A 22,293-nucleotide genomic window follows, 5' to 3' on the forward strand; every position below is an offset into this window, starting at 1 on the left:
GCTAACTAGTCAAGGTATAGTCCGTAGAGGTGAGTTTTTAGTCTGCGTCATAAGCTTTCTGCTGTGCTGATGCCATTGGGGAGCTCAGACACCAAACAGTCAGGATTTGTTTAGCTCTCTCAAGGAAACCAGAAACATGTTATGACAAAAACAAAGTAATGACCACCAAGCCAAACTCTCCTCCCAAGAGTCCCATTTGCGCTACATGAAGAGGATCACATTTGGATTCAGGTCCCCAAAGACCTTAATACTTGCTAACATTGTTCATGGTTAATAAAACACGCTGGCTCCATATCAATACTAGATTTAATGGGTCTGTAGAGCAGCGTGCCCTATTTAACGGTTCTGGTCCTTATTGTTTAAATATCCACCTATTTTCCCCCAAATGTCAGAACTGTTCCTTTTAATATTCCATCATTTAGACAGTTTTTAAAATGTGGTAGCATTACAGTCCTTTAGCCTGAGCACAGGAGCAACAAGTGGAGATAAAGCCATTTAGCCTTCCACTCCATTCTACATTCCAAAACCTGCACCAACATTATTGGACAGTTATAAAAATCCCTTCTCCAGCTTATGAAACATGAGCTGGAACATACAATAATGAATATTTGGATATACTGGCACATTTTTGTTATAAATCCAGGATGCTTGGTCTTTATATGGAGTTGGATTGAGAAATAAAAAGCTGAAATAAAAGTCAATGTTTCTCTGCTGGACTTCTCCTGGTCTTCATCCTGGACTCTGGCTCGGTTTCCTCTGAGTTAGCTCCCATGTCGAGGAGGCTCCTCTATCCTGAAAAACAAGGAAATCACATATCCAGTTTCATCAAGAATGATGAGATTTGTAAATGCTGCATGTAGCTGACTTGAGTTCACCTTTATCAGCACACCCAAAGGAGCCAGCTCTTTTCTGAGGTTGTCACAGGCTTTGAGGAGAGGGACTCTCTCTGGGTATAGTCCAGGTTTGTTGGGTCCCTCCTGATGGGTAAGAGCAAATGCTCGCACTTCACTTCTAAAATGAGTGAGCTGCTCCACCACAGCCTCCAGACTTCCCCCACTGCTATCCACAGCCAAGTTCTGCACCTGAAGGCAGACAGCACGGGGCAGAAAAGGTGTGAGGGGCCTTTGAAAGGAACAGTGTGGACCATTTAGGGCAGCGGTGTCCAAACCTTTTCCCCCCAAGGGCCACATACAGTAAAATATACAAAGGACCGGGCCACTCACTACACTTGAGGTATACTCCCTCACTTCTAATGCACTAATATTGGAAAAATCATTCAAATGCAGGTAAATTATGTTTGATAAATTGAACATGTTAGAAGAAAAAATGCCATCATAACTCTACATTAGAAGATTTATTTTATTTTTTACAAAAAAGGTTGGCCGCTCATTCTCTTAGTGATAGCCTCAGATTGTCTCTTAGGGTGCTGATCCCCCTTCATTGTCCTGTATGAAGCAGAGAGACAAGAAGATAAATAGGGGAGCGCTGACTGAATTCTTTCATGAAAGATGTCAGACACATATTCTCCCATTTTAGCAGAAAGCTTGGCATACAGTTGTCGTACCAGCTGCTCTTTGCTTGTAATCTCTTGTTCTGTATTGAGATGATCAGTGAGATCAACTAAATAAGCCAGGTCTGCCAAACATAAAAGGTCAGCGATCTCATGGAGAGGTCTACCCTTTTCTTTTAAAAACTCCACTGCAGCACGGAGCCGCGACTGAGCCAGCGCACTTGGTGAATGGTAGAGTAGGTCCTGTATTCAGCATCAACATCAGAGAGGATTGCTTGAAATTCACTGTGGTAAAGCCTTTGTGCCCGAATTACAACATTGACAGTTTTCACAACTGTGTTCAACTAAGAAGCGCAATGCAGTAGAAGTAGTCCATTATATTTTTAGACCTTGATGCAGGCCAATTAAAAATGGTTGGCGGACTGCACCCCTGATTTAGGGTATGGATATTCAATCAAAATGTAAAAGAGGTCCAGTTAGTGAAAAGCTCTAGAAACAAAGGTACGGAAGCTGGTGAAGGAATGATGACTCAACCTTGTTAGTGGTAAAAATAGGCTCCGTCCTCAGACATGTTTACAAGCAGAATTGTTTAACAAAGAAGCTGAAATACAAGCATTCTTGTATTTTAACTTTTTTTTTGATTGATTTTTTTCACGATTGATTTCTCTTCTTCGTGTAATTTGTGTCAGGTTTCATTAGTCACATTTCGTATCTGATGCTAATAGAGTGGTGAACCTGTCAGAAGGTCAGATTTGTTGCTTTGCTGTTATGGTCACAGCTGGAGAACACTTGTGTCCAGGCAGGCGTACTGCTTACATAGGAAGTCTGTATCATGGAGCAGGTTACTAGTACTAACCTTGCTGTGCTGCAGGTCGATCCCAAACACATCCAAAACATCTCTGATATAGCTGACCATGGCTCCAAACACTGCCGGGCTCCGGGTCCCTACCTCACTCTACACAGACACACACATCAGGTCAGTCCTCCATCCATCCATGTTTTAGGGTTCAAGGGCACTGATCACTGACATGGACCTGCATTACGTCACTTATCTACAACACAAGCTACAAGCCATTCTAGTAGTCTGATGGTCCCAAAGTGCGCCACATCTGTGCCTCCTCCCAGGAGCGCTAATGATCAGGGCTGTTACCTTAAGTTCGTTTATCAGCGAGTTACCTTAGCCACAGGCTGGAGCTGGCAGTTCCCGTGATAAACCAGAAGCATCACGGCGCCAATGGCTCTCGGAGTATCAAAGTCATCTGCCAGAGCTTTCACCACGGCGGCTTTAGTCTCAGCCAACCTGAACACAACAACAGTTTTCAGAGATTAGTTTGGCCTTTACTGGTGGATTGATTACAAACAGACATACACAATGAATGAAGTTACTACCTCTCCCAGAGAAAAGCTTCCTGTACAGGTAAACACTGGAGCTGACCCTTCATGTAGGCTGTAGCATCATGGGTGAAGGTGGAGATAGTTCTCAGCGAGGTCCGAGCCTCCAACATGCTGCTGTCGCTGTAGTCTACAGCTGTACAGACACCACAAGAACCCCCGAGGGTTCTCTCATCAGACACAGAAAACTAAACCTCTCCAGCTTGGAGGTATGTTTTTAAAAGACATTGGACAAAAGCACAGCAAAAAGGCTGTCTGATGGGAGCCAGAGTACAACAGTTACTACACTTCAGTCTCCAATTCCTCACCTGATCTGTATCTGGTCAACAGGCAAAACATCCGGAATTCATTGGCAGAGTAAGACAGCAGGAAATCCTGAAGGAGAATCAAAGAGACAACCTATATGATCTACATATTTGTTCTACAATGTGGACTACCCATGGATATATTCTTAAGAGATTAAACAGTAAGTAAGTGAAGCATCATTTAGGACAACCTTACCTTGATGCTGATGAAGTTCTTTAAAGATTTAGACATTTTCTCGGCACTGCCTTTTAGGTGCAAGTGGCCTAAAAACAACAAGGTGCACCCATTCAGGAAGAGAAACAGTAGCTTCATTTTGCGATGAAACAGCTTGACCGGTTATTTAAATGCACCAGGAGATTCAGGACTTACCTGAGTGGAGAAAGTAATTAGCCCATTGTCCACACTGGTGATAGGCCTCACTCTGAGCGACCTCATTCTCATGATGAGGAAAGGCCAGGTCGATGCCTCCTGAGTGGACGTCCAGCTGTCTCCCAAACACTGAGCTGAAAGCAACACACAGAGTACCACTATAAAAGGATAGCAGCAGCAGGGGGGTGTCCCTGCTGCTGCTATCCTTTTAAATTACTGATATTACTGCCACTGCGATGAATTTATGTTATTGGTCTGAAATTACACTGAATGAAGCAATATATATATATATATATAAAAAATATGATATGGCCAAACCTTATTCATACTAGTCGTAGAATATAGATAATATAGATAATAATATTAGACAGCGCTACCACACTACAATCCCAACACAGACTGTATTATTATCATTATTAGTGGTAGTACAAGTATTATAAACCCCTCTAAAATGCTTACAGTTGAATCAACACACTGTGTTGAATCTGAAGGACGCAGATATTAATAAATCCAAACCTAGCAATGGTGGAACATTCAATGTGCCAGCCCGGTCTTCCTCTCCCCCAAGGAGAGTCCCAGTATGGCTCCTGAGGTTTGGATTGCTTCCACAAAGCAAAGTCTCTCCAGGAGCGTTTGTTGGATTTTACTGGAAAACAGTGCAGTTTAATGTCCTTTAGTAAAGCTTATTTACACAACATTAGCCCAATAAGTCTCTTATCCACAACCACGAGCAGGCGAGACATTAAGACGGACAATACACATTCTGTTAGTGAGTCGCTGCTTGAGCACCTACACCTAGTGTAATATAAGATAGGCACTACACTTAGTATTGTATAGGATAGATACTACCAGCTACTTCTTTCTTTGTGAAAAACAAAACATTTCAGAAATAAAAAGTCAAATGATAAGGAAAATAAAAAAATGTTATTCTTTGTGTGGCCCAGTACCAAATGGTGGTTGGGGACCCCAGTTGTATAGGATAGATACTAGACCTAGTGTTGTATAGGACAGGTACTGCCACCTATGCTTTATGTGTTGGGTCCAATTAGACAAAATGACTCACCAGGTTCTAAATGAGAATCTTCTACGGCTCCCACAAACTTTCCGTAACGGTGACCAATGGACTGGATGTCAAAATAAACATCACCTACAGTCAAGACACATCACAAATGATGAATCCGGTAAAGAGCAGACATAATCTATGGCAGTAGGTACAGGAACTGCTACACATTCACCTTCTTCTGTTGCGTACGCGTGTCCGTTGTTGATGATCCCCTCAATAAAGGCCACAATGTGATGGACATTCTCTGTGACTCTTAGATAGACTGCAGGAGGAATCACCTCAAGAACAACACAAGATGAAGTTTACAGATGCACTTATTCAAACCTGTGTAACGCATGTTCAAATCAAATATGGACATGAGAGGTGGAGTAACTAGATGTACTATATGGTTACATTTAGACATGGCACCATTACACTCAAGATATCTATTTCAATTGTGAAACTCGTACCAAAAAAATCAAATGGATGAAGAACACCAAAGGAATGAGGTGAAATCTGGGTTATTGGTTTTGTGATCAGAGATAATTCATAATTTAGGTCTTCCTTGTAGTGTGTTAAATGTAATAAACATCCTCACACACACCTTTAGTGACAGCATGTCCCTCTTGAATTCCTCTTCATACATTGTGGCGATGGTGGTTGTAGACACATTCTCCTACGAAACAAGCCCATCTCCTGAACACCGATGCTTTAACATGATAGATAACACAGCCTTTGTGTGTGTGTGTGTGTGTGTATATATATATCTACACTTACCGGCCACTTTATTAAGTACACCTGTTCAATTGATTGTTAACACAAATTGCTAATCATCCAATCACATACCTGAAACTCAATGCATTTGGGCATGTAGACATGGTCAAGTGACCGAGCATCAGAAGGGGGGGAAAGGGGATTTAAGTGACTTTGAATGTTACATTGTTGTTGGCTGCCAGACGGGCTGGTATGAGTATGTCAGAAACTTCTGATTTTTCATGCACAACCATCCTAAGGGTTAACAGAGAATGTTCTTACAAAGAGAAAACATCCAGTAAGAAGCAGTCATGTTCACAAAAATGTTGATGTGATAAAGATCAGAGGAGAATGGGCAGACTGGTTAAAGTTGATAGAAAAGGCAACAGTAATTCAAATAACCACTCGCTACAACCAAGGAATGCAGAATACACATCTGTACACAGTGGAACCTGCTAAAGCAGCAAAATACCACACCAGGTAGCACTGCTATCTGCTAAGAACAGGAAACACACTTCAATTCGCACAAGCTCACCAAAATTAGACAATAGAAGATTGAAAAAATGTCTCCTGGGCTGATGAGTCTCCATTTCAGCTGCAAAATTCTGGTAGCGTCAGAATTTGGAATTTGTATAAACAACATGAAAGCATGGATCCATCCTGCCTTGTATCAACTGTTCAGGCTGGTGGTGGTGTAATGGTGTGGGGGATACTTTGGGCCCCTAGTACCCACTTAAATGCTGCAGCCTACTTGAGTATTGTTGCTGAACATATCCCTCCCTATATGACCACAGTGTACCTATCTTCGGAGGACTACTTCCAGCAGGATAATGCACCATGTCATGACATGACAATGAGTTCCTTGTACTCCAGTGGCCTCCACAGTCACGCAATCTCAATCCAATAGAGCACCTTTGGGATGCGGGTGATTCACATCACGGAAAGACAGCTGACAAATCTGCAGCAACTGTGTCATGCTATCATGTCAATATGGACCAAAATCTCTGAAGAATATTTCCAACCCCTTGTTCAAAGCATGCCATGGAGACCGAAGGCAGTTCTGAAGGCAAACAGGGGTCCAACCCATTACTAGCAAGTTGTACCTAATTGGCCACTGAGTGAGTGTGTGATATATATATATATATACACTCACCGGCCACTTTATTAGGTACCCCATGCTAGTAACGGGTTGGACCCCCTTTTGCCTTCAGAACTGCCTCAATTCTTCGTGGCATAGATTCAACAAGGTGCTGGAAGCATTCCTCAGGGAGTTTGGTCCATATTGACATGATGGCATCACACAGTTGCCGCAGATTTGTCGGCTGCACATCCATGATGCGAATCTCCCGTTCCACCACATCCCAAAGATGCTCTATTGGATTGAGGAGGCCATTTGAGTACAGCGAACTCATTGTCATGTTCAAGAAACCAGTCTGAGATGATTCCAGCTTTATGACATGGCGCATTATCCTGCTGAAAGTAGCCATCAGAAGTTGGGTACATTGTGGTCATAAACGGATGGACATGGTCAGCAACAATACTCAGGTAGGCTGTGGCGTTGCAACGATGCTCAATTGGTACCAAGGGGCCCAAAGAGTGCCAAGAAAATATTCCCCACACCATGACACCACCACCACCAGCCTGAACCGTTGATACAAGGCAGGATGGATCCATGCTTTCATGTTGTCGACGCCAAATTCTGACCCTACCATCCGAATGTCGCAGCAGAAATCGAGACTCATCAGACCAGGCAACGTTTTTCCAATCTTCTATTGTCCAATTTCGATGAGCTTGTGCAAATTGTAGCCTCAGGTTCCTGTTCTTAGCTGAAAGGAGTGGCACCCGGTGTGGTCTTCTGCTGCTGTAGCCCATCTGCCTCAAAGTTCGACGTACTGTGCGTTCAGAGATGCTCTCATGTCCACCTTGGTTGTAACGGGTGGTTATTTGAGTCACTGTTGCCCTTCTATCAGCTCGAACCAGTCTGGCCATTCTCCTCTGACCTCTGGCATCAACAAGGCATTTCCGCCCACAGAACTGCCGCTCACTGGATGTTTTTTCTTTTTCGGACCATTCTCTGTAAACCCTAGAGATGGTTGTGCGTGAAAATCCCAGTAGATTAGCAGTTTCTGAAAAACTCAGACCAGCCCTTCTGGCACCAACAATCATGCCACGTTCAAAGTCACTCAAATCACCTTTCTTCCCCATACTGATGCTCGGTTTGAACTGCAGGAGATTGTCTTGACAATGTCTACATGCCATGTGATTGGCTGCTTAGAAATTAAGTGTTAACGAGCAGTTGGACAGGTGTACCTAATAAAGTGGCTGGTGAGTATATATATATATATATATGTATAGGCAATATACCTCCAAACTTTTTCTGATGATCTTGTCATCGATGTCTGTGATGACCATGGCATGGATTACCGTGATCCCAAACAACCGGGAAAGAATTCTCTGCAGGATGTCAAACCTGACATACGAGCTGTGATGAGACAGATGCAAAGACACATTACTCCAGACTTGACCGCGTGAGCCTTGCACATGAAACACAACATGTATATGTCATTACCAGGCATGACCAAGGTGTGCATGGTCGTAGACGGTAGGTCCACAGCTGTACCTGTTACACATACAGAGCCGGGATTATCTCTCACAAACACACACGTGCGCACTGTGTATACAGTCATCATCGAACAAGTGTGCACTGTTACCAGGTAGCTACTCCTTCTCTGGCCACAATGAAAGGCTCTTTCTGTTTGCTCAGGCTGTTGAAAGCCTTTAAACCCGTGTTAAACCCGTTCGGGGTCACCCACGTTTTCCCTGGAGCCCTGTCGACGTCACACGATGACTTCGGTCTGGACCTCACTGACTGAGCAGCACGCAGAGCCCCAAGGAGGACCTTTGTTCTGGTCCACATAATGACACCTGGCTATCTATGAAGCATGCTAGCATGTTAGCACCTCAACAGCTCGCGTTTAACGTTACCTCTTCACTTCTCGCGAGAGTCATATACCGGAAGTGTTCCTTCGTATCATGTGATGTAGCTGGCTGTGTGCTCGAGTAGCTATGTTAAAGTAACTTCTACTTTCACCGAACAGTAGAGGATTCATTCAGAGAAGAAGATGCAGAACGTGATAAACACAGTGAAGGGGACGGCTTTGGGGGTAGCCGAGTTTCTCACCCCGGTGTTGAAGGTAAACACTCACCCATTAAAGCGGATAGCTTGTTGACAGCCAACTCATGATCATAGCTACTGTCACACTGTTAGTGCTCCTAACGGTGCTATGGTACCAAGTAAAAGACTCGTGGATGATCCACTCTCCATCCAACAGTGGAAGAGTGCTTAATGTCCAGCTACAGCTGCTCACGTTTCACCTGTGGTTCTGTTGTCAATCATAGGAATCCAAATTCAAAGAGACTGGAGTCATTACACCAGAAGAGGTGAGTTCCAACTAGTTCCATATTACTTCTAACCACCACAGTATACTGAATCCTCTCCCTTTTTTACTGAAGTTTGTAGCAGCTGGGGATCACTTGGTTCATCATTGCCCCACATGGAAATGGTGAGTGTGTCTCACAGATATATGAATTCTTAATTACTACATATGTGTTCATTAGCTCTTTGAAGAATGATTGAAGTGATTTCACAGATCAATCAAATAGGGGAACAGTTTTTTTTAACCTTTTTTTTATATAGTACCACAGAAGGGATGTTTGCTGAGGACTATAAAGAGAACCGCTATAACGTAGTCAACTTGGTGATGTCATACAGTGGTCGTAGTTATGTAGCATTTGGATGAATGAGCACTAACATATAAAACTTTACATTTAAAGGTTCTGCATGTTTAATTCAAATGATCATGATCATTTCAATGATGTTGTAAAGTATGTCCAATTATGAAGATTCTGGTTATTGCAATGATTGCCTTTCACACAAGGCAATAATTCAGAGAGAATGAGAGCGGTCAAACCAAATGGAGGCTGAAGCGATGGCTGCTGATGCACAACCTCCTCTTCTTTAACATCACCGCCAAAGCAGGTTAAAGCAGGTTGAATTAAACCTAATCAAGTAACCATGGAGATTTATTCTTTGCAGCTTCAGAGCAGGCTTACAGCCAGGCCAAAATTAATCCTGGAGTCTCATGTGTTAAATCAGCTGGTGCTCTAACCCGAATTAAACTTGTTTAACAGTTGAGGGTGATATTTAAAGTCCCATTCACCTGCGTTTCTTCCTGCACCATGGCATGCCCATTTCTGAACGACGTTTTGGATGAAGAAGCACTGATTATTGAGACGTGCTTTCAGACGTGAGAGGGAGTTGTGCTTTACATGGTAGGCTACTCTAAGACACTTTACTGCAAAACCAGCGCATTTAGCACATAAACAGCATAAAACCAACACATAAAACAATCATATTAAAAGCAATAAAACTGAGTACAACTTTCTTAGTAATTAGATATTTCTAAATTCTGACGCATTGTCGGCCCGCGATTGTCAGCAGCCTCCTTTCCTTTTTTGCATTTTTTCACCTCCATTCAAAGTTTCCCTAATTAGTTGCTGCTCAGTGGGTGAAAAATATGCTGCACACGTCTTCTCTATACCTGCATCAGTAAATGTGTGATCTGGTTCAGCAAGATCATCGTCTCAAATGAACCCCACTTTACTGATTTATGAACCATGACTCAATCGTCACTAAAATGAATGTGAATTCAGTCAAATCTAAAGTAAAGAGGAGTCCTTTGTTTTCCTTCGGTGGTTCCATTTCATTCAGGGCGTCTGGGGAAGAAGTCAAGGTGAAGCCATATCTGCCCCAGGATAAACAGTTTCTCCTGACACGCAATGGTGAGAGGTTGTTATTTAACTTTTCATTTTTTATCATCAACCAATCTTGTCTCTTCAACTCCACTAAGCCACTTATCAACCATCTGTATTTGAATATAGAAACCTCTCCCCAGTTCCTTAAATATGAATCTTAATTATTTAGCACATCACAGAAAAGGCCCGTTAAAATGAATTTAAAGGTTTTTCAGATAAGTAGTTGTATCGTATAAAAAGTGAGTACCGATACTTTTTAAAAAAGTTTCTTGACTGAACATTTTCAGGTCTTTAACATTGGTTATTGCCTTTGAACAAGTTTCAATTGAAAAGTGTAAACCTTGGTTTATAGCCTCCTTTTAATAAAGGATTTAGTTAGTACACAGTGAAGTTGACTCTGCTGTCTTTGCTCTGCTCCTTTTGTAGTTGGTTTTGTGTTCAGCACAGTGTGTGTGCTTCTACAGTCTATGTTCCAACTTCCTCTTTACGTTTGTTTTGCAAGAGAATGCCACATAGTGCGGCTCCGTACAGCCTAATTTCTATGTCTAAAGCCTCCACAAGTTAATCTATGCAGTTATCAAAGACATTTTTTGTAAACCCCTTGGTTGGTGTCCTCTCTGTCTTTGTGGTCTGCCAGTTCCCTGTTACAAGCGGTGTAAACAAATGGAGTACTCCGATGAGCTTGAGGCCATCATAGAGGAAGATGATGGAGATGGAGGCTGGGTGGACACTTACCACAACTCAGGTTTGACTCCATTTCTCAACATCCAAACTTGCATACATATATGGAGCATGGCTGCATGTGGAACATATTTAATAGACGACACCTTAACAACTCTACTTATCCAGTGATGAGATATCAAAGCATCATTCCCAGAATACCATGCATGTGGTTAATCCCCTGATGTAAGCCCCCACCAGGCTTTTTTTATTTGTTGTTATGATGCTTTTTCAACTTCAGTATATCATGGCAGGAAAACTAACAGTAACGTTTGATAGGTTAAACCATCAATACATTATAGAAAAACTTTCGTCTAAGCCATGAAGTATTCAATGGGTTATACTCAATCCAAACTCAAACTTTGTGCTAATCAATTGCAGTTCCGTCAGATACTGTCATTTGCAATCAAATTATGACAATGCTCAGAATCCTTTCCTGACACTGTTGTGTTCCAGCAGGTTTGTTAGGAGTCACAGACGCTGTACAGGATATTTCACTGGACAATAGTAAGGTATGCTTCAAAAATGTGTTGAAGTGTTGATTCTAGTTGTCAGGACCGTTACGTGTTTGTACCCGCTTTTGTGTCAGGGTTCCTCCCAAAGTCCGAAGACATGCAAGTATGTGATCAATGTTGGCTCTGTGGACTGCAGCCCTCAGCTGGGATCATCTCCTGACCCCCACTAATCTGTTTAATCAAGGGGTGTAATGCATGAGGTATTATAAGATGTAAATAAAGCACATTGCATTCCTACCATCTGAGGAGCATTCCCCCGCCCCAGGTTTGGTTCTTTACTGAACAGGTGCTGTGGATTCCATGACAGTTCTCAGAAACCATTCCACATGTTATTAAACAACTTAATGTATTTGTGTTTAGAAATGTTCACTGTGGGCCTTCCAAAATTCTTTCAAATGGTGATCAATTAGTCAGAACTTCTGTAGATGCTAAATTGATCCTTTTTTAATTTGACTTCCTCTAGGACAAGAATATGAATGCCACATCTGCAGTATATTGTGATGATGATGACGATGATGATGAAGATGGAGATGCAGCAGATATGGAAGGTACTGATGGTAATTATCAGTCCCTTTTGTGGGTCTTTTGGATGGCCTAACTTTAACTGGACTTGTCCTTCATTCTATCTTCACAGAGTATGAGGAAAGTGGCCTTTTGGAAACTGATGAGGTAGGCGTCTCAAATATCATATCTCATTTAATTTCATGGTGGATCTAATATCGTCCTCAGTACAACTGCCACCTCTCTCCTCCCAACAGGCGACCCTGGACACCAGTAAAATGGCGGATGCCAAAGCAGAGGCTGGGAGCGAAGATGCCATCCTTCAGACTAGAACATATGACCTGTACATCACTTATGATAAATACTACCAGACCCCTCGACTTTGGCTCTTTGGATACGATGAAGTATGTACCTGGGACACATGGGGCTTATAGTGCTCTTGTAGAGAATCTCACTCTGTATGCATGTATACGCTCACTTCTGTGGAGCAGTGAAGGCTGCCAACTCTTTAGTCTTAGTCAACACGGATGTTTTTGGTCAATAAGTTGTTTTTAAGCTTCTTCTGTGCTGGGTCACTTATTTAAGAGAAACTTTTCAGCACACCTGTGGTAAACATGAAGTCTAAAGCTGTGCTTTCACACTGTTCTCTGACTTGGAATCTCTTTATTTGAGGGCCGTTCTAGCAGCAGTAATACACAATGAGCTCATGAAGCTTTTGTGGTGTCCTCCAGGACAGGCAACCGTTGACTGTCGACCAGATGTACGAGGACATCAGCCAGGACCATGTGAAGAAGACGGTCACTATTGAGAACCACCCCCACCTTCCTCCACCTGCCATGTGCTCCGTCCACCCCTGCAGGTGAGAAAGAATGGAAAACCACCTAAGCGTCCTCCTTTTGGATGCACACATGCAGCTTTAAGAAGAGAGCCATTCATACCTGACTTTATCTAGGTGGTATTATGATACCGTTGGCTGTAGGTGCTTTTGACGTTACACACATAAATAAGAGATCATTAGTATCATTAGCTCCCTGTTGACCGTAACATCCGGCACCTCCTGTTGGCTGTAGCGTCTGTGACACTCCCTGTCCGCCGCCGTAACGTCCGCCGTCGCAACGTCAGCCACCCCTGTCGGCCGAACCGTTAACATAAGAGATGGTAACGGAAAGCCGACACAACAGGAAGTATAGTAGTTTTCTAATTTTTATCCAGATGTGTTACATTAACTGAGTACTGTGTATAGTGATTGCTCAACGTTAGTATAGGGGTGATTAATAGTATGCCTGTGTGTTTAAACATATCTTCCTTTACTTTCAGACATGCTGAAGTGATGAAAAAGATCATAGAGACGGTGGCAGACGGGGGAGGAGAGCTGGGAGTGCATATGTATCCTTTCATGGTGATAACCACTTATAATGTCTTCAATCGATGTATTTTAAGGCCTTCTTGTTGAAAGACACAAAATATGGGGGCGGCAGACTATCTGCTGCAGTAGAATGAGAGAGTATATCTGAAGGGACTCTGGAGATGGTTCTAATTTAGTCCACAGAGGCTGACAATATCAATACAAAGAGAAAGCTCACAGAGGGCCTCATGTACGTACGTACGTACTAGCCTTATCAGCGCCACAGAAAACACGCAGATCGCGGCCGCTGTGGTACTTCAGTTTACTTGTATTTATGAAACCTGCGGTTCATCTGGTGATCAGCGCCTTTCTCTGCCCATTATATCGCACATTGCAAGCATTTGAATGCGCAAGTGAATGGACCTCCTTCTCTCTATTAACCATGGATCAGAAGTGAAAACAGCAACAACAACAAATAATCCGTCACAACAAACTAATATTGCATGGCTGCTTAATCTGTAACACGTAATGACTTTGAGTTGACTCAACTGAAAATGTTGTGATCCTTTGGCAAAAATCCTGTCATTTTACCAGGAGGCATATGCGAGGAAACCCGCATTCTGGTCTACACCTGCTTATAATAGGCAGAGAATTTTCCCCGCAAAAAGGGAGGCACGTTTCCCATGGTGGTTTCTGCACATAGGGTGGAAAAAATAATTAGGCTCACTTAACACATCCTCTTCCAACTGTTTATGAGAAACTACCACTTTCCTTTCACCCCTTTGCAATTTGCCTTTTTCAGTTTCTGCAACATGCAGTCTGCTTTTACCTCAGTGCGGCATGTTTTTTACGTGCCATGCTTTTTACGCGCACATTGCAAAACAAATACGCCTGAAGTGGGCGCAAGAGTGTTAGTACTTGAGGCCCTGAATGTTTCCACACACTGTTACAGTGTGAACAGGAGGTGTGGAGCTAAATACCCCCCTTGTTTTGGGACCATCAACTACTACTGCTTATGGCGTTCGGTGTGGATAATCCTTTGGTAGGTAGCGATTGCTAGAACTGTCCTCCATAGTGAATAAATGCTTACCTGATGCCTACTCTGTTTCCCTTAACTGACACTTTCAGGTATCTTCTAATTTTCCTCAAGTTTGTCCAAGCGGTCATTCCTACAATAGAATACGACTACACAAGACATTTCACCATGTAGCTTCCTACACCAGCCTCAACTGATGCATCATGGGAAACGTCATCTGTGTTAAGATTATATCGGGTTTGGTCAGATTACAATCAGATAGTGTTTGTGTGACTCAGACACCTTGTGTGGGGAATGTTGGAGCTATGTGACAAACTGTCTATTAAAGCAACAGTCTGAAGTTTTGGGACACTGACCCAGAGTCAGAGAAGAAGATTAGTATCGGTTTCATCTGTGTGTGACATGAGAAGTGCACCTTTCAGGGTAAGACCTGTGTGATCTTACGTGTGGAGAAACAAACCACCTTTGACAGAGCTGATTTGTAGCTTGTATCGTGCTAAGCTAGGCTAACCACAATCTGGACCATCACAAATGAAACAGATATGAATCTTGCAGACAAAGCTTTGTCCCATACGTTGGACTGCTTCTCTGAAGTTCCTCTCCACGTTTAATGTTGTTCAATGTGGTGATTGCTCTCAGAGCCCTCCTCATAACTAAAGCTCTGCCCATTCCACACTGCTCGGCTGTCTGTCATGTAAAAATAACATTAAACCTGGTTTGCAGTCTCAACTTCTTGACTCCTTGAGAACACAAAGTTTTTCTGCATATATAATAAGCATGCCAGGCTGCTGTGTGGCTCCTCACTGCCTCCAGTCAGCTCGTCATAGGCATCCATTTCCTCTACATCTGGGATCAGGTTCAACAGAGGGTCTGTGTTTTTGTACAGCCACGCCAGTGTAGAAGGTGTTGATCTGCTGGACCCTTGTCACTACATGTACTGCTCTCATCATGGTGCTCTTTGTAGAAGGCATGGCTGAACCCTGTTAGTGTTGATGCCAGCCCATTTTAATCCTTGATTCTCTGAATGAGTTCATGGCCAGACCTTTTCATTCACATATGCTTCTTGTGGTTGGTTCACATGTTTGTTTTTTTCCTCCCTGCAGCCTGTTTGAGTTTGACTTCCCCTGACGTATCACCACATGGTGTGTCAAGGATTTAAAATTGTTTTATTGTCAAGCTTCAATGTGTACTCCAATAAATCCTTCAATTACATGATGCTCTGTTTCTAACTAAATGTGTGTCTTGAACTTAGTAAAGGAAAGTATAATCACTATACGTCCACACTCCCAGTCTACTAATTGTGGGTCAGGTGTTCACTCAATCCTGCCTGTAGGCCCAGTCTCCTGACTCCACTTGCTAAGTATATTTAAACCCTTTACTTAAATGTTTAGTAAACAGGTTGTATTGATACTCCACCTTCACACCAGCAGATGGCGAGAGTGAGCCTAGAGGTCGTCCATGTAGCACCACCGGGGAAGAAGCTCATGAGTACCGTAGCACTGAGGCTGTGCTGCCGAGTCCATCATGGCCGTGCTTTACCAAACGCTACTGCTATGTTTGTACGGCTTCTTCTCCAACCTCCGGCCCTCGGAACCGTTCCTGACCGCATACCTCCTGGGCCCTGATAAGAACCTCACCGAGACCCAGGTGAGTTAGCATGCTAGGGTACCTGCTACGTCAGAGAGCACGAGCACCAACGGCTGACTCCCCCTTGCGTCACACCTGAACTTGGTTGTGTTCATTTCCTCAGCAGTACGTGCGTGTGTGCGGTTACTAGTCTACAGTTGGGTCACTAGGCTGTCCTGTGTTCTTGTCAGAAAAAGGCTTTCTCTGACACCGGTGTAGAATCATTAAACAGGAAATGTATTAAATAATAATTGTAAGTAGGAGACTAAAATTTAATAGTAGTAGAAAAAATATATAAAATGAAGGTGAGCATAAAACGAGCGATTTCTACAAAAACAAATTGCCAGTCACTATGAGGTTATAAACGTTGACGCACTTGACTTAACTTCTTGATTATCAATTGATCCAAAACACAAAGGGTCTCTGTGTGAGAGAGCACAGACTTTCGGTCGTCTAAGTAATTTTGACTCCCAATCTCTGGAACAATTACCCAATGCTGTGGAATGTTTGGTTAATCCTAAAATCTGTGTTCCGCGATGAATCTGTGGAGGCCTTTGTTAAAACTAGATAGAAATGTATTTCTCTAAGATAAATAAAACACTTCGTAGTTTGTGATCCACTAATAAAAACATAGTCATAGAGAATACATTATTCTTACCTAGACACTAGATATTTGATGGGACAACATTATTTAATTATTTATATATATATATACAAACATAAGTGAATATTAATATGCATTCGTTTGAATAAAAAAATATACTTTATCTTTACATCCCTAAATGGACACTTCACCCATTCTGTATATTTTTCATACAGAAAAAAAAACATCTCATGAAATAATTTAGGATATACACGTTGCCTATGTAAGACAATGAATAATTTGATATTTTTGTTTCATAATAAATGGTGACTTATTTACAGTAGCTTAACTTTGCTACCTTTTAATATGAAGTGACAAGACTATCTTGTCGAGGACACTTCTTAAAGACACAGTGTCATCAAGTGGATTTCTTTAGAATAACATAGCTACACAAAGTGATCGAGATGGCTCAATCAGGTTAAGTTAAGGTAAATACCTTTTTTATCAGATATAGTGACCCAAAATGTTCTCTACCAAAATGTAGAGCAGACAACAACAATTCATTCTCTGTCTCTGCATTCTTCGTTACGATGGATTTCATTACTCTGGGCCAGCCTGTGCGGCATTAGAGCGCTGTGATGGCCAAGCGTCCGCTTATCTGATTTGTTTGTGGTCTGTGCTTTATGTCCTGACCCTTAACTACTATAAGTCAGCGGACTACAATAGATTGGCTATTACGTGTATAGTTTACACGTTGAGGGGTTATACAAAATATAAAATTGGATGCTTTAGAAACAGTCTGCCATACTCATTCTGCACCCAAATCCTATGCTTGACTTGTTCAAAGGCAATGAAGTTGTCCATGAATATACAGTGTGATTAAAGGCTAGTTAACTGTCCGCGGCACCTTGGAGGACAGTTTGATTCTTCACAAATAAGATCCAACTAGTTTATATACTTGAAATGAAAAACTAAATTAAGATCAGTTATCCACTTGCTCAACAGATTGTAGTCTCAGTGTTTTAAATTACTTCCTGACATGCGTACCTCCAAAGATTCCCTGTAAAGCCACAGCGTTCCTACTGTGGAGACTAAAAGAGGTCAAATAAAGTGAACTGACATGAATGTTCATGTGTGTGTTTGATCTGGTGTCTTCAGGTGGTGAATGAAGTCTATCCTGTTTGGACGTATTCCTACCTGGTGCTGCTGTTCCCCATCTTCCTGGCAACGGACTTCCTGCGCTATAAGCCTGTGTTGGTGCTGCAGGCCACCAGCTTAGTGGTTACCTATGTTATGTTGCTGAAGGTGCAGGGTGTGCTGGCTATGCAACTCCTTGAGTTCTTTTTTGGACTGGCTACGGCCTCGGAGGTGGCCTACTACTCGTACATCTACAGCGTGGTGGAGCCCAAGCACTACCAAAGGGTGACGGGCTACTGCCGCAGCATGGCGCTGTTTGGATCAGCTGCTGGGTCTCTGACCGGCCAGCTCTTGCTCTCTTTGGCCCAGGCTCAGCTGCGCCACCTGGTCATCATCTCTCTAACCACAGGTGCCGTGGCCTTTCTTGCTCCCTGGTTTCTACCTATGCCCAAGAGAAGTTTGTTCTTCCACAAGAGTCCGGAGATGGAGAAGATGGAGGAGAAGCCACCCAGTACAGCCGCTCTGCCAGTAAAGGCCGAAGACTTGGAGAGCCAACTGCCTCTCCACAGCCAGGCCATCTCCACAGTGAGTGGCTGTGTGCTGTATCCAGGTCACACTGATCATGATGGGGATTCATCTGTTGACGTATCATAACTTATAACTCCCCTGCATGCAGATACCCAGGTCCTCTGAGACAGGTCTTCGCAGCGGTCTAGTCGAGGTGCTGCAGGTGCTGCTTGCTGACTTCCTGAAGTGCTACAGGTGTCCTTCCCTGCTGGCCTGGTCCCTTTGGTGGGCTCTGGCCACTTGCGGCTATTTCCAGGTCATCAACTACGCTCAGGTTCTGTGGGAGAACATCCGACCATCCCAGGACTATGAAATCTACAACGGCTACGTTGAGACTCTGGCCACGCTGCTCGGTGAGAGGCTGATGATGTTATCATGATCTGGTGATGTCGGAGTTTACTAACGTGGGCATGGAAAAGAGGCGGATCTTCTCCTAACCTGGTAAAGCCCAGGCCTCAGACCGATGAGGGAAGGGTGTTCCTAACCACTGTGTGTTCTGCTGGTACACAGGGGCTCTAGCGGCCTTGCTGGTGGGCTGCCTGCCTGTGTGCTGGTCTGTGTGGGGGGAACTAGCTCTCTGTCTCCTCTCCCTGCTGATGGCTTTGTGTGTGTTTGCAATGGACACACTGAGGAACATCTGGCTGTGTTACAGCTCCTACGTCCTCTTCAGAGCTATTTACATGCTGCTCATCACTGTGGCAACGTAAGTCCGAGGAGGCAGGTTTAAACGCAAGCTTCTACTCTGCGTATTCTCTAGCGTCACCTCACCCACTACTACAGAAGTAACCGGCCCCCCTGTGGTTTGCTCTTTGACCCCACAGATATCAAATTGCAGCCAGTCTCAACATGCAGCGCTACGCCCTTGTGTTCGGAGTGAACACATTCCTGGCCCTGCTGCTGCAGTCTCTGCTCACGGTGGTGGTGGTTGACTCAGCCGGCCTTGGCCTCGATGTCTTTACTCAGGTGAGGTGCAGAAAAAGCTCCGCTGACTTACAGTGGCCTAACTTCACATGCCTGGAGGGTTCTTTGCTGTTTCCCTCCTCCTCCAGAGTAGATGAGTAGATGTGTCTGATGGATGTCTTATTTCCTTCCCTCAGTTTCTCATCTATGGCGGATACTTTGCTGTTATTTCTGTTGTCTTTCTGCTTGCTGGCCTTTACAAGTTGGCCTCAAGGAGGCGCTCCAAGCAGCAGGAACAGGAGCAGGTCCTGCCCAACAGCCGGGCAGAAAGCCTGTGTGACTCTCCTCCAGTTAGCTGAAGAAGTTAGCTAAACAAAGCAGCATGAGTGAGTAAGCACAGTGACTTCAGAGACGCTCTAAGGAGCCACAGAGTAGCTGAATTAACCTTATTTAGCCACTAAGTGGCCAAATGCCTCCAGAACAAACTGACCAGTTGACGTCATGTTGCTCTACTGATTCATTACGTTGGTGATTAATGGTTTTCAACACGGACTGAACTCTCCAGGAAAGATGATGTAGAGCCACAACAACAATCACAACTATGTTCATACATACCTTGGTCCTCTGATATAAAGGATCAAAGCTTCTCCGAACTGCCTCTCCGCTGATTTCAGACCATCGTCTGCTATTTACCTCGCACAATGTTTCTGTAAGTTTCCCCTCTAATGGAACTTGGTGCCTTAGGCGTGATGTAACGTGAAAGAGACTGTTACCTTAATAGTTCATGAGAACGAGATGTATTATTTCCTGTAACACCGTTGATGGTTTTTGGTACTATAATTGATTGACACTGATAAAGGGTATCCGAATTAGCTATTAATGTGTCTTTGATGAATACCAATGTCTTTATTATTGTTAGCTGCCTTTTATATCTCTACTAGATGTGTATTACTGCAATGAACATGTCAACAGTGTGCATCATTGGGTCCATCCTCAGACTCTCATTGGACTTCTCCACTGGAATAAGAAGTCATTCTGCTCCAGCACAGGCTATCCCAAAGCTTCTGTTCGTAAAACTAGCAGGGATCTCTAAATAGGGAAGAAGGGGGAGAAATCTCTGAGGAATAAGGAAGCGTGAGAGCACCTTCCAGGAAAGGTTTTAGCACAGTGAAGACATCGCAGATTAAACTCTTGTTCTATAATATATTATACTTTTCTGATTCCTCATCTGTTTTGTTCATAGATTTATGCCTGTACAACAAAACAACCTCAATTAATTTATTAGAATTGTCTCTTCTTTACCTGATATTTCTAATGTGTTATAATGAATGCAATTAAAGTCAGACAAGATAGAATACATTTAACATGATTTTTCATACTTTCATTCAGTAACATGAGGACTATTGTTCGAGAGTGTTGGGTTGTGCTTTTTTTAAATTTACCCTCAATCAGATAACCATATTCGGCTTATTTAATAATGATTTCACCATCAGAAATTGTGTGTGTGTGTGCGTCTGTGTGCGTGCGCGCTCGTTTGCGGGATGTGTAGCCAGAAAGGAAAATATTGTCTGACATCAACCAAATTAATTTATGAGAAATATAAGTTGCCACATGTAGACTAAATATACATGAGAAACACGTCTTCCACACACACATGTTGGGCACTAGAAAGCCACAGAGGCAATAATAGATTATGTAGCAACAAATGATAATGCCTTTTGAGTGTTTAAATGAACAGATTAATATATAGACAGCTAGCTGATTGTATTAGTTTATGCCACTGATGAAGTCACTTTTTATATGAATAATAAGTGTTGTAACTGTAGATTCACTTTTACTTTGTTGACATGCGTATGAATGATGTTTCCTCTTTTCCTCGTGTTTGTACAGCAGCATTTAGAAGATTTGGTCATAATTTGGCCTTTTACCCATAAAGCTTTCTTTGTTTAGTTCTGTGTGAAGATGGTTCAGCCTCAGGAGACCCTCATTACACTTCTCTCTAGCTTAATTACTTTTCATTTATCTGCCCTGTTTTACATTGAGGGCATAAATGGACCATTGAGTAGGAAGCTGTAAACACATTTAATGAATCTCCATGTCATTTTTACCAAGAAATCTAAATATTGTGGGATCACATTTTTATGTGATTTTTCACAGTTCCTTTTTTTATTTTGTGATTCATATATAAATTTAGTAAATAAACCTAAATAACCTCTACTTTACATTGGTGATTATTTTACTAGCCCTCCGCTGAGGCTGCACTTCATATATTAGCTAATTAGACTGTGGAAACTATTTTTTAGTTATTCTTAAATATTATTGTTTAATATACATATTTATAATATATTGACAAAAGGCTACTACAAGCCCATGACCCAGTGTGTCCAGCTGAGAGACAAGAAAAAGATCATTTCATGTGCACTGATAATGTCTGAATGCTAAGTAACAATCTAACTGCGGTGAGGATGCTCTCCACCACATCAAAGATACACAACCCGACATGTTCTGAGCAGATGTTGAGAAGCCAGTTTCTAAATGCCCCCCATGCTTGGGTTAGCATGGTTATAAACCCTAAAGCTGCCATTAACTGTAAATATAATCTAAACTTAATTATTCTGTCTCTGAATCGTATATAATATATTCAACAAGTTCAAATCAGATTCACAAAGATCTTTAGATAATTAACTCAATTGAACTCGTGTGAACTGCCGTCATTGAGAATAATCAACATGCTCAAGATTAATCATCTGGAATCTATGAATATATGAACCACATTTGGTTAGGGTCATATTTTTATACATTAATAATTATTGAAGTTTGGTTTATCTTATATATATTTTAAAATGGCTATCTAAATGTGAACTAGCAGCCATGAAGCTCATTATTGTCATTGGGATTATTTTCCTCACAATGTTTTGTTATATAGCCGCCTTATGTTCCCACTTACCTTGTGCTTTGCGTTTGGGTCCATCTGCTGAACTTAACTGTGACAATTATCTGTCTTTTGTGTGGACATAAAATAAAAATGCCAAACGAATATTCACTGTTTATTTGTGCGTGGTTGAACCCATTAGAGGGCTACACCTGTACTCATACAATCTGGAGTTACAATATGTAAATGTTATAAGATTTAAGTCTGACCCACCGGCCATAGTCTGCTACAATTATGCTTTATT

General features: G+C 42.5%; 3 protein-coding genes across 3 annotated transcripts; 2 read left to right on the forward strand and 1 right to left on the reverse strand.

Annotated features, from left to right (window-relative positions):
• Positions 1-591: 591 nt before the first annotated feature.
• Positions 592-8,312, reverse strand: cars2 (cysteinyl-tRNA synthetase 2, mitochondrial). Its single transcript, XM_037464522.2, has 15 exons — positions 8,084-8,312; positions 7,942-7,992; positions 7,737-7,854; positions 5,224-5,295; positions 4,813-4,918; positions 4,641-4,724; positions 4,094-4,223; positions 3,578-3,711; positions 3,404-3,471; positions 3,211-3,277; positions 2,900-3,038; positions 2,687-2,810; positions 2,367-2,465; positions 876-1,082; positions 592-792 (listed from the first exon to the last, which is right to left on the reverse strand). Exons 1-15 carry the CDS (start codon positions 8,287-8,289, stop codon positions 730-732), a joined length of 1,668 nt encoding a protein of 555 aa, XP_037320419.2. The 5' UTR covers positions 8,290-8,312; the 3' UTR covers positions 592-729.
• Positions 8,313-8,425: 113 nt separating this feature from the next.
• Positions 8,426-15,417, forward strand: atg3 (autophagy related 3). Its single transcript, XM_037464570.2, has 12 exons — positions 8,426-8,566; positions 8,772-8,813; positions 8,886-8,935; positions 10,144-10,214; positions 10,825-10,932; positions 11,367-11,419; positions 11,886-11,970; positions 12,057-12,091; positions 12,181-12,327; positions 12,655-12,782; positions 13,241-13,309; positions 14,397-15,417. The coding sequence occupies exons 1-12, from the start codon at positions 8,495-8,497 to the stop codon at positions 14,476-14,478; spliced, it is 942 nt and encodes a 313-aa protein (XP_037320467.1). The 5' UTR covers positions 8,426-8,494; the 3' UTR covers positions 14,479-15,417.
• Positions 15,418-15,729: 312 nt separating this feature from the next.
• Positions 15,730-22,198, forward strand: slc19a2 (solute carrier family 19 member 2). Its single transcript, XM_037464537.2, has 6 exons — positions 15,730-15,951; positions 17,672-18,235; positions 18,327-18,570; positions 18,728-18,920; positions 19,039-19,180; positions 19,315-22,198. Exons 1-6 carry the CDS (start codon positions 15,829-15,831, stop codon positions 19,474-19,476), a joined length of 1,428 nt encoding a protein of 475 aa, XP_037320434.1. The 5' UTR covers positions 15,730-15,828; the 3' UTR covers positions 19,477-22,198.
• Positions 22,199-22,293: the final 95 nt, after the last annotated feature.

This window comes from Pungitius pungitius, chromosome 3 (genome assembly GCF_949316345.1).
Source record: "Pungitius pungitius chromosome 3, fPunPun2.1, whole genome shotgun sequence".
Taxonomy (NCBI): domain Eukaryota; kingdom Metazoa; phylum Chordata; class Actinopteri; order Perciformes; family Gasterosteidae; genus Pungitius; species Pungitius pungitius.

Bases quoted from the DNA above. Each gene is read 5' to 3' on its own strand.
- cars2 (XM_037464522.2), bottom strand. From the start codon at position 8,289: ATGTGGACCAGAACAAAGGTCCTCCTTGGGGCTCTGCGTGCTGCTCAG. The intron at 3,472-3,577 runs GTAAGTCCTGAA...TGTTGTTTTTAG, and splicing joins TAATTACTTTCTCCACTCAG to GCCACTTGCACCTAAAAGGC. The intron at 1,083-2,366 runs GTTAGTACTAGT...GTCTGCCTTCAG, and splicing joins TCGACCTGCAGCACAGCAAG to GTGCAGAACTTGGCTGTGGA.
- atg3 (XM_037464570.2), top strand. From the start codon at position 8,495: ATGCAGAACGTGATAAACACAGTGAAGGGGACGGCTTTGGGGGTAGCC. The intron at 8,814-8,885 runs GTGAGTTCCAAC...TTTTTACTGAAG, and splicing joins GAGTCATTACACCAGAAGAG to TTTGTAGCAGCTGGGGATCA. The intron at 13,310-14,396 runs GTATCCTTTCAT...TGACACTTTCAG, and splicing joins GGAGAGCTGGGAGTGCATAT to GTATCTTCTAATTTTCCTCA.
- slc19a2 (XM_037464537.2), top strand. From the start codon at position 15,829: ATGGCCGTGCTTTACCAAACGCTACTGCTATGTTTGTACGGCTTCTTC. The intron at 18,236-18,326 runs GTGAGTGGCTGT...CCCTGCATGCAG, and splicing joins ACAGCCAGGCCATCTCCACA to ATACCCAGGTCCTCTGAGAC. The intron at 18,571-18,727 runs GTGAGAGGCTGA...GCTGGTACACAG, and splicing joins GACTCTGGCCACGCTGCTCG to GGGCTCTAGCGGCCTTGCTG.